Source organism: Anabrus simplex, chromosome 2 (assembly GCF_040414725.1).
Source record: "Anabrus simplex isolate iqAnaSimp1 chromosome 2, ASM4041472v1, whole genome shotgun sequence".
Taxonomy (NCBI): Eukaryota; Metazoa; Arthropoda; class Insecta; order Orthoptera; family Tettigoniidae; genus Anabrus; species Anabrus simplex.
The window spans coordinates 1,000,854,736-1,000,872,136 of NC_090266.1; the positions used below are offsets into that span (position 1 = coordinate 1,000,854,736).

A 17,401-nucleotide genomic window follows, 5' to 3' on the forward strand; every position below is an offset into this window, starting at 1 on the left:
CTGTGAATTCTCATTATCCTTGACCATATGATTAGCGGGGGCAGTTCAAACAGCAAAATAGCACGATCCCTGGACCAATAAATATATTACGTTTTCATTGAAAGGAAAATAGCATGATCCCTGGACCAATAAATATATCATTTAATGAATGAGTTAGTACAAAAACGAATCAGCAACATGAAGAAAACGACACCTAATTAATTCAAACTACTTCAGTGAGCAAAATACATCACACACGAAAGTGTTAAGACAAACAATACACACACGGTAGCGTTGCGACGTAGCAGAAAAATCGTTGTGATGTAGTAAAATATGTGTCCATACTATTCCCAACAATAAAATATTTCGATCCTGGCTCAGTCCGGTGGTATTTGAAGGTGCTCAAATACGACAGTCTCGTGTCGGTAGATTTACTGGCACGTAAAAGAACTCCTGCGGGGCTAAATTCAGGCACCTCGGCGTCTCCGAAGATCGTAAAAGTAGTTAGTGGGACGTAAAGCAAATAACATTATTATTAATAAAATATTTCGTTCTGTTTCTTGATTTACAGGAGATTTTACAGTTTATTTGAGTAAAAGCAATTACTATTTTCCATTTGGGACAAATATTACAGTGAAATTACGTAGATCCCTTCCGTTCACGTAACCCAACAAAAAATTCCCCTTAGCGATGGTAGAACAGCCACAGCTAAGATAAGTGGAGCTGATATCTTTTTAACCCTCTCCAGCCCAAATTTATTTGACCGAGGAAAAAAATTCTTGAAAATCCCCTTTAAAATAGGTACCAATAAAGTTTCTGTGTCAAAATCCAGGCATTTTTGGCAAAATAAGAAAAATGGAAAAGTGATTCCTATTGGAATCATTGGGCAATACGAATGCGAAAGGTCTGAAATAACAGACAATATGGAGCCTAATATTATGTAATGTATTATACAATAGTATAACGTACAAACAATGTCAATGTATGCTCTAAACATGTAATAGCGTACCATAGTATGTTATGAAGAGTGGGAGAAATGTTAAAATGTGGATATCAGTTACATTATGCAATATGCAGTGTACAACATTTCGGTAAGTCACCTAAGCACACACAATTTAGAAATGAAGCGTAATTTGTCACTTCTCGTCTACATTGACAACGTGCTAGAAGTTCAATTTTTTATATGGAAGTCTTTGAAATATTTTTCTTTTTTGTCTGAACGACAGACAGCAACGCAACGTTTGAGCATCGGAACCTTGAATAGGACTTGATAAACAGCTTACACCTGTTCTTTTGTTTCGGGTGTTCAGTCCAGTGACCAATCTGGTCAAAGCGAGTGTCCACTATTGGAAGTTTCGGAGCAGGTGGAGATGCCCGACCTGAAGAAGGATGCCCTTTCTTCTTTGATTCAATTTTTTCAGCGCACATCAATGCAGACGCTATAGAAGCCTTGATCTCAAGAAATGATATTACCCTTTTACATTCTTTTGCTTTAAATGTCACCAGTAAAAGAATCCATGCATCGACAGCACGCACATCCAAGACAGAAAACACAGCTCTGAATATCTTACGACAGAACGAAATCATCGAATTTGACTACCGGTACTCTACCTGTACATCATTATTTAGAATACCACACACACCAGAAAAGCCCATTGATTCCAATTGGAATCATAAACTCTTTGATCAATATATCATTACCATTTTGACATAATGGTCAAATAAGTTGGTGTTCATAAAATTAAGCTGCAAATCATATGTAAGTATTTTTTCTAGCTTCGTGGAGATAATATATTAACTGCAGAAGAAGTGTAGAACATCACAAATCAAGAACCAGTAGATAACATTGACATAGCACAATATTCACTGCCATTACACACAAATGCTTGTGGAGAAAATCCTGAGAGCTGAACCCACCTCTATAGATGAAAACAAAGCTTCCAAGGAATAAAAGATATCTGGCAAAGAATTACTTCGTTAAATTACAGAAAGTATTTAAGTTGGTGATTCCAATTGCAATCATCGGCCTGGAGAGGGTTAAAAACTGTTCAGATTTTAAATGTTCCTCCGGGAGTATCTATTGGCTATCGTGTCTGTATTAACTAAATAAGTAATGGATCACTGAAACGAAGGGTGGTCTGAGCAGTACACATTCCGTGTTCGTAACGGTATAAGAGCAGTGCGTATGAACTTAAAGAAGCAATTCCATCCTTTATTTATATCGAGGATTATTGAGCGCAAGTTGTCTGTGAAGGACAGATTAGGATCTGCATGTTGTGTAACTCGTCCAATCATCTGAGGTTCGAATTTCCCTCTGTCGAGTGCGCTTAATGGAGAAACATTCTACTTCATGCGTGAGTAGCAGCCCCGATGTAAACACCAGCCAGCCGGTCAGTCAACCACCTCCCACACAAACACAGGTTTTGTCAACAGAGCAATTTTATCAGATGGCGCTGCTAACCTGACACGAAGTTTAGCGAAACATGAGGCTGACAATTCAGAATTTCTCACAATCGAGGAAACAATAACGAAACGGCGGAAGCCAGATGCTGAGACTGCAGACACGGCATCAAAACCACAGATAAATAGATTCTGAAAAGTCTTCTTTCATACAGCACCTGAATTAACCTCAAAGGCCGATGACCTAGATGTTAGGCCCTTTAAACAATAAGCATCATCATCATCAAGCAATTAATCTCAACCCCTGCCTGCGATCCTAATTCCTGCGAAACACTACCACTACACAAAGAACAACAACCTGTCAAGGACACCCGCGTTAACTCCGCAAATGTCACACTGAGCCGGAAATATCCAATAAAGATACCATCACGAAAGAAACAGAAAATCTGGAGACAAGTAGTGAAGGATATGAGACAAGAAATCGTGTCTGTGATAATGACTCGAAACCGGTGACAGGTACTATTTCGGAAAATTTTGTTCGAGTAGGTTCTCCCTCTACACCAACCACTATGAACAAGCATGTCAATCAACCGAAACCTACATCCACCGGCCGAGTTGGCCGTGCGCGTAGAGGCGCGCGGCTGTGAGCTTGCATCCGGGAGATAGTAGGTTCGAATCCCACTATCGGCAGCCCTGAAAATGGTTTTCCGTGGTTTCCCATTTTCACACCAGGCAAATGCTGGGGCTGTACCTTAATTAAGGCCACGACCGCTTCCTTCCAACTCTTAGGCCTTTCCTATCCCATCGTCGCCGTAAGACCTGTCTGTGTCGGCGCGACGTAAAGCCCCTAGCAAAAAAAAACCTACATCCTGTAGTTCTAGAGATACATGCCTACATACTCGTCGGAAAAGCGCAGAAAAAACTAGCAGAAATCCTAAACACTGAAGGATAGTTATTATGCAGCCCTTCCTTTCCGTCTAAGAGTATGAACGTTTGCACAATGTCTCGTCAGATCTCTGGATGTTATTGTAGGATTATCTTGATTATGGCCTTGAATCTATTAACAGTTGCAACATTAAACGTCCACGGACTGAAAAAACCAACCGCAACACCTATATTAGCACAATTTCTACGTGAATATGATATCGATTTGCTCTTCCTTTAAGGATTAATCGAGATTAAAGTAAACTTCCCTTTTAATCATGACTACCTCATAAATTTAGGCCCAGACTCAAGAGGTATGGCTATTATGTATAGGAAAACTTTATCTCTGAACGATGTAGTGATGGATTCTTCGGGAAGAGTATTATCGACTACATTGAACGGTATTAAAATTGTAAATGCACTAGCCGAAGTACCCGTGCTTGGCTACGGAATTCTAGGTAAATTACTACACACGTTGCGAAATAAGATTTAATTAGTTTGCATTATTTTCAGCGTTACCCGAGAAACACCACGGAGAAATCGCCATGCGTCTTTTCTCATGTAAAGTCCGAGTTGGGAAGTTTTCATTACAATGGCAGGCCCCATTTCCTAGTGCCTGTCACAGTTGAGTTTGGGAATTCAGATTATATTGGTAGGCCCCTCTGCCCACTGCGGGCCACAATAGATATGGGGAGTTTTCATTACAAAGGCTTTCCTACTTCCAGTCACATTTGAGTTTAATAATGTTATTTGCTTTACGTCCCAGTAACTACTTCTATGGTTTTCGGAGACGCCGAGGTGCCAGAATTTTGTCCCGCAGGAGTTCTGTTACGTGCCAGTAAATCTACCGACACGAGGCTGGCGTATTTGAGCACCTTCAAATACCACCGGACAGAGCCAGGATGGAACCTGCCAAGTTGGGGTCAAAATGCCAGCGTCTCAACCGTCTGAGCCACTCAACACGGCACACATTTGAGTTGGGAAATTTTCATTATAATGGCAGTGTCCCTTACCTACAGTCAGTCAAAATTGAGTTGCGTAGTTGTCATTACACATGCAGACCCCCTTGCCTACTGTCGTTCAAATTATGTTGTCCAGGGTTGTTGTTGAAGTCACGATCCAGTTGGGAGTTTTCATTAAATACTGGTTAAGGAGACTGCTATAGAGTAAGGTGTAATTTTCTTGACACGCTCTTTCCATGATTCGATAGAAATAAAAATCTGAAGTAGAAATCGTTTTATTAAGTGGGGCTTTAGAATTTGGATCAAGCTGGGGATGGTAATGGAGTATCCATCTTCTCCACGGCAGAACATGAGAGAGTACTGAAGAGCGTACGTAATAAGCGTAGTAAGTTTCGTTGTTCCGCGCCGACTTCCAGTCTCTGCTGTGAAGAACGAAGTTCCTCTTTTCAAATTCCTGTCGCACAATCACCAAAGCCACCTCGCCCGTTATAGGTACGTTATATCCACCCCTATGTTCAGGTGGTGCTTGCCGGTCCGCATGAATCACTACTTAATCTTAACCTTCTGCGGCATTCTCCAACACTGTTTTAAAATCTCGTATATAAGGATTGTGATTATTGCATGTCACTGGCAGAGCACTGGACAAAATCTTGCAGGGTTGATTACATCAAGTGCCACTGCAAGGACAGGGCTGGCGATGGCGGGTGACTGTTGGTGAGGAGGGACACATTGAGGTGTGAGTGGTTCAATATGCGATGACATCATGGGACGTAATATACTCCTACCCTCAACAGGTTCTTCAGACCAGGGGTACCGACTCCGGGGGATGCTACGGAGCTTGAGGACCCCCAAAAATTTGTGAGGGGGTACCCAGCACCCCCACAAACAGGGAGAAGAAAAATGAAGGAGATATGACAGAAGAAAAATAAAGAAAAATGAGGAATCTTAATTTTTCGTATATTTCTTAAATGATATTTGGGCCCGATTTTTCCATTGAACCGAGAAGAGATATATCAAATTTGGCTTGGGCGGAGACTTTATCACGGATGAAAACACGTAAAATTCTGAAATTATGGCACTGAGAATCAAAAGTGGCAAAATTCGTTGTAATGTTTTTCTCAACGGTTCAACGAATCCTCTTCCGACGGCCCATGTAAGCACGGCCTCGCGACTTATCCAGAAACTTCCGCCATCCATGTTCAGTGCTACTCTCTTAACAGAACTCTCTCGTAAGTAGGTGCGTTGGGAGCCCGGGCGCCATTCAGTCACGAAGTACAGTTCTTTTAGCTACCGCTCCTCTATTGACTTCATTCTTAGTGAAGTGTACGTTAGTTTAATATTTTGTTCCATTTGTGGTGACATCGTACAACGTACGTTTCTATACATTTTGTATTTTTATGACATTTTGTGTAGAAAGTTTGTATGAATTAGATAAATTCATTCTTCACTCGTCAATGAAAAATGTGATTCGGCTACTGCATTATCAGCAAAGTGTGTTACAGGTGGCCCGGATTCAACTAACTTACTGCATCTAAAGAAACAAAGGGGACTGGTTCTTTTCAAAAACAGTGGAATGTATAGCTTTTACGACGACAAGCATGATAAAGTGTTTTCTTTTGTGTGAACGGAAATAATTTCCTCCAGTGGACATTTCGAAAAAAAAAAAAAAAAAAGAAAAGCTAAAGGAGTCTAAGATGGGATAAAAGCATTTGCGAAAGTTGGGTTTTCTTCTTGGAACTGTGCCTTACAAAGATTCGTTACTTAAATAGAAATTGGATTTCCATATGACCTGCTGTACAAGGAATTTTATCTTCACTGCGTTATTTAATGATTCAAGCTTTAGCAATCCATGGTCACACAGATGAAAATTCTAATTATCATCGATTATTAGAGTTTGTTGCTGAATATAACTCCGATTTATTCTCTTGGCTTCAAGCCTCGTGGGCTCTTAACTTGGAAGCGTATGTTGGCGAACACAGGGACCTTAGCTGAGTCCTGACATTGCTTCCACTTAATTGTTCCAGGCACCTCACTTTCATCTATTCTGTCCGACCTCCCTCGGTCAACTGTTGTTCTTTCCCGACCGCGACGGTAGTACGTTTCGTGGACTAGGGAGTCTTATTTTTAAGTGCGGTCAGTATCCAGTAATCGGGAGATAGTGGGTTCGAGCCCCACTGTCGGCAGCCCTGAAGATGGTTTTTCGTGGTTTCCCATTTTCACACCAGGCAAATGCCGGGGCTGTACCTTAATTAAGGCCACGGCCGCTTCCTTCCACTTCCTAGGCCTTTCCTGTCCCATCGTCGCCATAAGACCTATCTGTGTCGGTGCGACTTAAAGCAAATATATAAAAAAAAGAGTCTTATTTTCACACGCTTCGTGGCCCTTGTCCTTCTTTGGCCAAAATCTTAATTTTCGAAGTGTCGTATCCCTTAATTTTTTCTCTCTAATTAGTGTTAATAAAGGATGTTTGCTTAGTTCTACTTCCACTTAAAACAATAACCACCACCACCATCTTGATTTCAACGCACAAATGTTGCACGACATGTCAAATGTGCTAGAGTCTACACATGTTATTGTTAATGAAGTCTTACAGTATTTGATGAAATTTCTAAAGAAACTTCCCAGTAAGTACTATTCGATACTTACGGATGAAACTAGCGACGCATGTCAACATGAGCAAGTTTCAATTTGTTTTCTGTTTTTCAAATGAATTACTTCTTTTTGGTTTCTAGAAAACTGAAACTACTACAGCTGAAGTTGAAAATGTTAATGGATGTTCTAATTCATTTTTCTATGTGTATCAAATCATGTGGAGGTATTGCTACTGATGGGGGTGGGGGATATGGGTACGGTAGGCGTTTACTTCAGTGCTGTGGTAAGGCGCATCGTCAATTACGGTGCTATAAGGCTTTCAGGGGGAAGATTAGGAAGAAGTTTTTCACTCACCCGCTTATGAAAATTTACTCCATTCATTTGGCCATGGTAATCTCCTGTGGCCTTCCCTGCTCTAAAAAATCAACTTTACTCCATCAAAAAACCCAATCTTAGAACCAGCATGAACATGTATAAGCCTGTTTGAAGAGCTTCTGTTGGTTGTTACGCCCTGAACACTGTCATTCTGCCAATACTTAGGCCTATTAAATGTTAGGTTATTGTCTACCCAAGATTCATCGATAGGTATGATGTTCCTAATCTTTTTTTTTTTTTTTTTTATGCTAGGGGCTTTGCGTCGCACCGACACAGATAGGTCTTATGGCGACGATGGGATAGGAAAGGCCTAGGAGTTGGAAGGAAGCGGCCGTGGCCTTAATTAAGGTACATCCCCAGTATTTGCCTGGTGTGAAAATGGGAAACCACGGAAAACCATCTTCAGGGCTGCCGATAGTGGGATTCGAACCTACTATCTCCCGGATGCAAGCTCACAGCCGCGCGCCTCTACGCGCACGGCCAACTCGCCCGGTGTGTTCCTATTCTGAGAACAATAAATTCTCATGTGTCTTAAATAATTACTTCGCCAATGAACAATATTTGGGCGTTCAACCAGTATTTGCCTGTTACTGGCGTATCTCTTTCACTTGAATCCCATATCATATAACAAGTTTCTTAGAGTGTGCACCTTCCACGAAAAGTTAATTTGCGCTTGAATTGCCTTCAGCATTTTCGGTGCTGTGGGAACAATTTTCTGCACTACATAGACGTCTTTTATGACATCTCTTATTCCTCCTCAATCAAATTTGTCACAATGAAACTTGTGTTCCTCTGATCTAGGCCTCTTCTTACCTGGAGTACACAGCGAAGACCCACCAATAGACAGTCCTTCTTTTTTGGATATTTGAGATCGTTCGAACAGATACACCGCCGTAATTAGCAGACCGCAAGTTTCTCACTGTTACCAAGTACTTCTTGAATTTTCCTTGTCTAGCTTCCTCATCACATTGGTTTATAACATTCCTGATCACTTTTCTAGCTTCACTGTGAATTGTCTTTTCCGTCTTGCGAACGACAGACATTACGGCGTCTTTTCAAAACGGTTACACAAAAATAACAAGAGAAATAAAGAGCAACAATAACAAAGGATAAATGGCAAACAACGGAGAAAGGAACACGAAGGAGCACTGAAGAACGCAATAGCAATGAACGCAGACACGGCTGAATTACAATGACAAGAGCGAAGAGCTACCAATAAAAGATACTGTCACCTGGGTAGTAACGGGGTTGCTATGGCAACGATTACGTCACTGGCTCTGCTGGCGAAAACCCCTTGGCCCCGTGCCTCACCGGGCATATGCATTCTTCTGATACAGTCAAGCTTCAGATGCACATGTAAATTTTACGAAGACCGAGTTCGATAGCTGCAGTCGCTTAAGTGCGGCCAGTATCCAGTATTACCGAGCTTGATAGCTGCAGTCGCTTAAGTGCGGTCAGTATCCAGTATTCGGGAGATAGTAGGTTCGAACCCCACTGTCGGCAGCTCTGAAAATGGTTTTCCGTGGTTTCCCATTTTCACACCAGGCAAATGCTGGGGCTGTACCTTAATTAAGGCCACGGCCGCTTCCTTCCCACTCCTAGCCCTTTCCCGTCCCATCGTCGCCATAAGACCTGTCTGTGTCGGTGCGACGTAAAGCAACTAGCAAAAAAAAAAAAAGTATCCAGTATTTGGGGATAGTGGGTTCGAACCCCACTGTCGGCGGCCGTGAAAAGTGGTTTTCCGTGGTTTCCCATTTTCACACCAGGCAAATGCTGGGGCTGTACCTTAATTAAGGCCACGGCCGCTTCCTTCCCACTCCTAGCCCTTTCCCGTCCCATCGTCGCCATAAGACCTATCTGTGTCGATGCGACGTAAATCAACTTCCAGAAAGGAAAAAAAAAAGAAATCACGAAGTCTTCCATCTCACCATTGTGCTCACCATCTGTCACAGGCTATTCCAACGCAAGGGAGATTCCGGTTGTAAATAAGCGTAAAATGTTGGGAAAAATATTTTTTCCACACATGAAAGAAACTATACATTACAACGGGTCTTTACGTTTGAACAAACTGAGATTTCAACTTCAGGAACAATTAGCGAGAAGACTAATACAAAAAGTGTGGTACATAAACACAATTCCGCTCTCTATTCTATGGTATGTTGCCCAAGTCCTTCCTGCACCAGATTTGATATGTCAGCAAATGGAAAAGGCAATACGTTTCTTTATGTGGTCAGGCTACCGTTACAGAATTCGACGTAACCAATTAAACCTTCCAGATAGTGGTTTAAATTTAGTCGCTGTGGAATACAAACGTGCAGCTTTATTGGTCAAATGTATGATTGATAAACTGGATTTTAGTGGCTCCTTTTATAATGTGTATATGCAGGTCGTGACTCTTAGTTCTACACGTCACAATTCAGGCAAATTGCAGTATTTTTCAGGAAGGACAGGGCAATAATACTCGCATGACAGAGCACAGTGTAACACTTCCTGCTTCCAGCGCCACCCAGACGACATACAAATTATTTCTTCTTCTTCCCTTAGATGCAGCAGAAATATCCAACGAGGGAATGGCGAACAATTTGGAAGAATCTTTGAAGTAAGTGGCTTCCTATTAAGTGGCGTACAACGCTCTGTGAGTACATCGATGAGATTATTCCTACGGCCGAAAAGTCGAAGTGACACGGAGTTAGTCCCCAAGATAATGTCTGGAATGTGAACAGCTTGATTCACTAAAGCATCGCTTAGTCCAATGTGGAAGTGCAGAAATTATTTGGAGGTTCGTTTCAAAATAAACGCAACATCATAAAAGGAAGTAGGTCGGATAATGATTTTAATAGGGTACTGTAGCTCTTTGAGTTAAAAGGAGCCCATGTTCAACAGTTAAACTCTATGTTGTGGCTCACTGCTGGAGCGATACATTACCGGTATAAACCTTGTTGGAAGAAATTTACAGGTTTCTGGATCACTTTCGGAAAGAAAGATGGAAGACAGTGAAAAGGATATCTCTAAAAATCATTGTTTGGTAAACATTTGATTAAGTTCTGAATATTAAAATTCTCTCGTTAAAAAACAATTTCATACGAGTAAACTACGTGTTTATGTGATTTTTACAGTAAACTCGTGTCCTCATCCTGAGGTGGTGCAGCTATCTTCAAGCACACCCCCATTGGAGGTGAGCTGCATGTAACATTTCAACCACCTACCAGCCCTCCTGCCATTCTTAAATTTCTGGCAGTACCAGGAATCGAACCCGGGCCCCCGAGGAGGGCAGCTAATAACACTAATCGTTACACTACGGTGGCGGACATTTTTACAGTTATTGCTTATAATTTCAAATTGGATATTAGTGAGATATTGATAGAAAACCGATTTAATTTTCTTCATGTAAAAATAGCGAAGGTGTCTTATCTTTATTGGTTTGTTTGTTTGTTTGTTTGTTTGTTTGTTTGTTTTCCTTTTTATGTTTTCGATTTGTTAAAATATGTGATTATTTTCTATGTATCAAATCTGAATCGAAGACCACGACTCTGTAAAAGATTAAGGCCACGAGCGCTACCTTCCCAATCCCAGCCCTCTCCCATCCTTGTGTAGTCAAAAATCTTCGATGTGTTAGTGCGACATTAAACCAATAGGAAAAAAAAAAGGTTGTGAAGTAGGCTCAGATTTTGCTAATTGGTACATTAATTACGGTACAATGGGCTTTTTCAGTGGTAGATAGGGGGAAGTTTTAAAATACTTGCAAGCACTCTACTACACGCGAAGTTTCTTCTCGGTAATTTTTAAATGCTTAATGTAAAACAGTGAATATTCCTCACACTTAAACCACACTCTGAATGTTCTAAGCACATGATTTTTGTTTCTAATTGACTAAATGTAACAAACAAAAGTCTTAGGTCATTATTCATTATACTATAGTGAGCATTCATAGGATGATTATTAAGACGGAGAAAGTACAAATACTTACATTTTGAGAGTGATTCTAGCTCGAGGTATGGAGGACAGTGGCTCCTTCACAACGTACTGTCGGGCACCAAGAATGCAGTCTCGCATGTAGTCATTAACATTATACTCTACATTGGCTATATAAAACTTTTCAAGTTCTTTACTTGTCATACGCGTTCCAACTCTTTGTGCTTCTGTTGTATCGAAATACCATGGACGCATCGTGAAGTATTGCAACACTTCCAAACCAATGCTGATGCGGCGCTGAAGACGTACCATGCTAAAGGAAAAGGTAACATGAACTGCGTTAGTATGAAAAAAAAAAGAATTTGTACAAGATATTTCAGTATGTCTACTGAGTTATTAAGTGAACAAAGCAAAATTAGAGGATAATTCAAGTCGCGAAAATTGCTGTTAATATTCGTACAACTTCAGAGAACAAGTTCAAGTCCGCAACTTTCCAACAGAGTAACATTTTTGGATATGGGTTTGTGAATTAATATTTAATTTAGAACCAATGAATGTTCTTTAAGCGTGTAATTATTCATGTATAATACTTATTTGGACCTCTACATTACCTGCTTGCAATGTTATTATATTAAACAACATTAAATATTGGTATTACTTATGCTGAATATATTTTGTATTAGTATTTCAATGTTTTTCTCACATCTTCTTGATCATTTTTACTGGACAGTAACGTGTTTATATATAAGAGAGGACCATGGGACCTCACTTCATCACTACTAAAAAATAAGAGTTTTGTCTGTACATTGCTTAGAATGTGAAAAGAATGGTATTTTTGTATCGGTCATGTCCATAGTAACAAGGAAATGCACTTTTTACTTTTCCGTAATTTCTGTCTGTCTGTCTGTCTGTCTGTCTGTATATATATATGTATGTATGTATGTATGTATGTATGTATGTATGTATGTATGTATGTATGTATGTATGTATGTATGTACACGCATCACGAGAAAACGGCTGAAGAGAATTTAATGAAAATCGCTATGTGAAGTCAGGGGATAAGCGCTACAATCTAGGCCATAAATCATTTTACTCATTCTGAGTGAAATGGTAGTTTAGGGAAAGGCCTAAAATCTTATTCTCAAATATTTATATTATTAGTGGTCCTATCGATAAATACTACATAACTAAAGTTATATAGAATTAAATTTCCGATCATTTATGTCATACATTGTTACCGTACGGGCGTTGATAACACAGATATTCATGAATTTGTATTTTTGTCACTAAGTCCATATCAACGCCGAGCCACGAGAAAATGGGTTAACAGAACTTAATGACAATCGGTATATCGAGTCGGGGAATATGAAACTACAGTCTAAGTTATCAACAATTGTATTCGCCATGTATGAAATTGTAGTTTAGGGGAAGGTGCCTAAAGTTTAATTTTTAAATACCTATGTTATTGGTCCTATCGAAAAGTACTATATAACAAAAGTTATAGGGAATACAATTTCCGACCATTTAAGTTTTATTCAGTTTTAACGTACCGACTATGATGAGTGGTATTTCAGAGTCGGAAGAAAACTACATGTGTAGGCCTACAATATTGAAAGCTCATACCATTGATCAAAAATAACATTACATTGACTATTGTTTGTAGTGATGTTCTTTGTCTCTAAGGCTGCCGCTCAACTCCGATAGATGGGATTACTGATGCCTACCGAGTATAACAGCCTGACTGAATATTGGCAGGAAATAGCTGGGGAGTTAGAAAACATTCTTCTTTAGCATGTCATTCCTCTGGTTCATATATTTTCAGATACCGTACTGATGGTACGTAACTCACTGGTTCATTATAGTATTCCAGTTATTCGATCCCTACTCTGACGCGCTGTTTTGAATGAGCAGTGTGCACTCTTAAGGCAGAGGCTCACTTAGTAGTAGCAGTAGCAGTAGTAGTATGACCTGGTCTAGAATTACAATTTAGGCATATTCCAAATTATAGCGCCACAATTAACTAATTAACTCAAAATTCAACCCTGAAAAGAGCCGTTTCTTAACAAGAGCTTCTTCCTCTTCACTTTTATTAAATTCTATATTCCCGTAGTTCAAAATTAGCATAGAAGAGGGGGTTTCTCCTCTGGCTTGGAGGAAAAAATGCCTCTAAGTCAGATAGACTTTTCTGCCGCCAGTGTAGTGAATTGAGATTTTCCGACTCATCGAGTACTCCTAGGAAACAGATGAGTAAAAGGCCATAGTTTTTGCCCTGGGACTCTCCACTATTCGAGCCTCCCCCCCCGCCCCCGAAAAAAGACTAAGAGTGTTCACGGATCATGGCTGCTGCAGCCTGGTAATTCCAGGTCTGGAACTTTGGACTTTTAGATCGGCAGCGTAGTATCGTTTACTCGCCCCATTCGTACTGACGTCATTGTAATGACCTATGTTCATTTCTGTACCGGGCGGTACACCTCCACGCCGCTAATTCAAACTTTGCGCCAGTTGAAAATCCTCTGCTGGAGGAATTCCGAACTTTATCTAATGTATTAATTTTCAAGTTACCCAGAAGATGTCACTACTTGGAAATTTTGAAGTTTCTGAACTGGGTCGTTTTCGACGTATTTTTATTTTGCTTGTAGTAAGAAGTGTGAACTTTCTCTTCTAGAGGACACTACTGAAGAACTACAATAGTGCACCCTAGTGCAAGGTGAAAGAACTGTTTTTTGGAGAAATGTTTATTTCAAAAGTTTGTTTCTTGTTAAATTTCTTTCTGGTATTGTTTAAGTTGGCTGTATACCCCTTTCTTTCCCCTTGTTTTGAATTTAGCCAATCCCGAATTTCTTTAATTAATTTATGACCAATAAGGTGTTTCTTCTTCAAATTGGATATGCTGCTTAACCCTAACCAATAAATGATTGTTGGCGGGTGTTTTCTTTCCTGAAACGCCTCGAACTTTCCGCGAGAGTATATAAACTGCTGATTTTAGGGTCTCGGCGCCACTTCTGTACCATCTTTCAGTGTGTAAAGTACGTAGCAGGGGGCGGGAAGCGCCTCTTTCTTCGGGCAGCAGTTCAACAACAAGGTAATGGCCGTTTAATAACTTCTTTTCTTGCTAGCTCAGCAGTTTAACTCTCGGGGCGGGTCCGAAGCGTTTCCACCATGTAACTTTCCCTAAAATGTAAAGACTCTTAGCATCTATTCTCTTTTAAAGCTACATATTGGGATAGAGAGTGCTTAACCCTCTCGAGCTCCCACTCATATTGTTTTGAGGTGAACTTATTTTTCATAACCGATTCTTCCTTAACGTAATGTAAATTGTTTCTTTCTAAAGTCACCTCTTTAGTATGGGATTAGCCCTTGCATTTGTGGCCTAGAGCCGGATTGGGTTTTAAAACAAAATGTATTAGGAGTGCAGTTCGCCTCCTCTCACATTGGTATTTTAGAGGCCATGTAATTATCCTTTTCTCGCTTAATAGGCCTCAGTAGGTTGGGTATCTTACCCCTGTGTTTACGTCCTTAGAGGACAGCTTGAAGGTCGAGTTAGGTGTGGCCTTTTGATAGGCTTAAAACTTTGAGAGCGGATCGCTCTTTTGAAATTTGTTTCTGCGTGCCTCTAGGAGGTCTTACTGTGTAATTTGGAGCAAGTGCTCCTGGGCATGATTGGGGTTTTCTGCCCCTTTGTTAAACCTTATGTACATGTAAGCTTGGGCTAACTGCTCAAGAATTGTGGTTCGGGGCTCGAAGTCCAAAGCCTGTAAATACTGTTGTTGCTCTTTTGTTGCCTTGCTACTCTGTACCGTCCATGCTTGTTATTTCTTGATTTTGAAAAGAGAATATAACCTTGTTAAATTTTACATTAACTTTAATTTCGTAGTTTGAGACCCGTTCACCCCCGCATCTGGAGGCACGGTTGCGGTAGACACAAACAAGCTTAGAGAGTCCCTTGATTTGCCCATTTCCATCCCCACTTTGGGAGAGAAAGAAATTGACGACTCTCTTTCCACAATCATCGAGAATACTACTGGGCTAGCATCTGTAGTTAGTTTTTTTGACGAAAATGATCCTTCTCCTAATCACATTAAGCGTGTGCAAGCCAGGCTATTTCATTTTTCAAATAGAGTTAACGATCTGTTGTCTCTGAAGCTGAATGGCGTTCAGAGGAAGGAAGCTAGTACGGTGCTTGAAAATATTTCTGAATTATCTAGTAAGGTCACTCAATTGTTAACTGGGGAAGTTCCTCCCAAAATTGATCAACCCGCTACGGTGAATGTAGGTAGCGAGGAAGAGCCTCCTAAGGGAGAAGTCAATAGGAAAACTGTTGCAGCTCAAACTATCTCTGCCCCATTGGACAACGAGTCTGAACGCCGTACGTCGTTGAATAATGTACGTTCTGAACTAACTTCTTTGCCACTGAAACCTTTACCTACTATGTCACCTGGGTTCAGCAGCTTGCCTCATCCATTAGCAATGTTGCTCAGAGGTATCTCTAAGTTTTCTGTTAATACCACCAGTGAAGTTATTTCATTCTTAAGGTTTTTAGTTGAATTTCAGGATCATGCCCTTGTTTTTTCTCTTTCTCCGTGTCAAATTTTACAGATAATTTATCCTTATGCAATTGGTATTCTCTCAGATAAAATAGTAAGAGCCATTGCCGAACAGTCATCTATTGAAGATTTTCATGCACATCTGCTTGCAAATTTTATTCCTGCTCGCGCGAGGTCATCTCTGATTCAGAAGTACTATTATCGAGTACAGAGATTGGATGAAAATCTGGCTGATTTCATACAAGACATTAAGTTCTATACTAGGGTGTTTGCTCTTCACTTCCCGGAGGATCAGATTGTACAGGCTATTGTGGAAGGCATTTCACCATCTTATAGGTCATATTTGTGTTTCGCGGCGTGCCCGCAAACCTTCTCTGAACTTGAAGCATTGGCCGTCTCAGCGGAAGGAGTTAGATACGCCGATTCCTTGCGTGTCGCGAAAGAACCCCCTCCTTCTTTTAGTAATACTCGGCCTCCACCTCGCCGACCAGTCACACCCCGTAAATGTTATGCTTGCGGGTCGCCTGACCATCTTCGCAATAAATGTCCATTGGTCAAAACTAGTAGGGCAAATAATGGAGCTGGTTCATCACAAGGCTGTTTTAAATGTGGGGCTTTCTCACATATCGCCAAGAATTGCCCAAATTCAAATAGCACCCCCTCCTGCTCAACCTCTGGTGCAAATTCCACCAATGCCAATAATAAAAAGTGACTAGTGGCTTCGGCTGAGTCGACTAATCCAACTTTCCGAGGCTCAGCCCCTGGTAAACAGATCGAAAATTCAGGGAACGTTCAATCTGCAAATCCATCTTTTGAATGCCCCAAAGAGTGTCTTAGGATTGCGGCGGATACCCCGCACGGGTCCCCTTTCTCAAAATTGAGTTAAATAATGAGCCTATAACAGCTCTATTAGATTTAGGCAGTGTTTGTTCTATTATTTCGGCTGAATGGTATGCAAAATTGAAATCTGTTTGTAAACTTCCTGACTATTGTTCCACTTCGATCCAATATGTTTCGGCTAATTCATCTCCATTAGAAATTCTAGGTTCTTTACAGGTCAAAATTCGTATTTTTAAATTTACATGGAAAATCAAATTGTTTGTGGCCAAGCACCTGTCTTGCCCCATCATATTGGGAGCTGACTTCATTTCTTACACTAGTCTTGTGCTCGATCTTCAGAGTAGGTCGTGCACTTTCAAATTTGCTTCCAATTGTAAAATCTCCTTGTTAAAATGTAATTCTGCATCATGTTCATCTATTTCGCCTACCCAGGATGAGATGTTGTTAGACCTTAGACATCTACCTGAGGAGCAGGCTGATAGTATTCGTAAGTTGTGTCAGTCGTTTCCAGAGGTGTTCTCTGATACTCTTGGTGTTACTGACCTTATTGAATACAAAATTGAGGTCACGGATTCGATTCCTGTCCGTTTTCCACCTTATAGGCTATCTCCACCAAAAATTAAGGCTCTGAAAGAAATTATCGATCAGATGTTGAAGGATGGTATTATTAGGCCCTCTAAGTCGGCGTATTCTTCGCCTATTTTTCTAGTCCCGAAACACCAAGGGGGCTTCAGGCCTGTCATTGATTACAGGGCTCTCAATCGGAAGGTGGTGTTACAATCTGTGCCCCTTCCTGACCTTCATTCTTGCTTTTCATGGTTTCGTAAGGCCAAGTTCTTTACTATCTTGGACTTGAATCAGGCCTATAATCAA

The 17,401-nt window shown here is 40.6% G+C and overlaps 1 protein-coding gene across 2 annotated transcripts in view; it reads right to left on the reverse strand.

Moving 5' to 3' along the window:
- Positions 1-17,401, reverse strand: part of LOC136863243 (putative fatty acyl-CoA reductase CG5065) — a 249,057-nt gene that overhangs the window by 19,520 nt on the left and 212,136 nt on the right. For both annotated transcript variants that reach the window (XM_067139631.2, XM_067139630.2), the window contains one exon: positions 11,200-11,457. In XM_067139631.2, the coding sequence (XP_066995732.2) occupies positions 11,200-11,457 (258 nt within the window). The remainder of the gene's footprint in view (positions 1-11,199; positions 11,458-17,401) is intronic.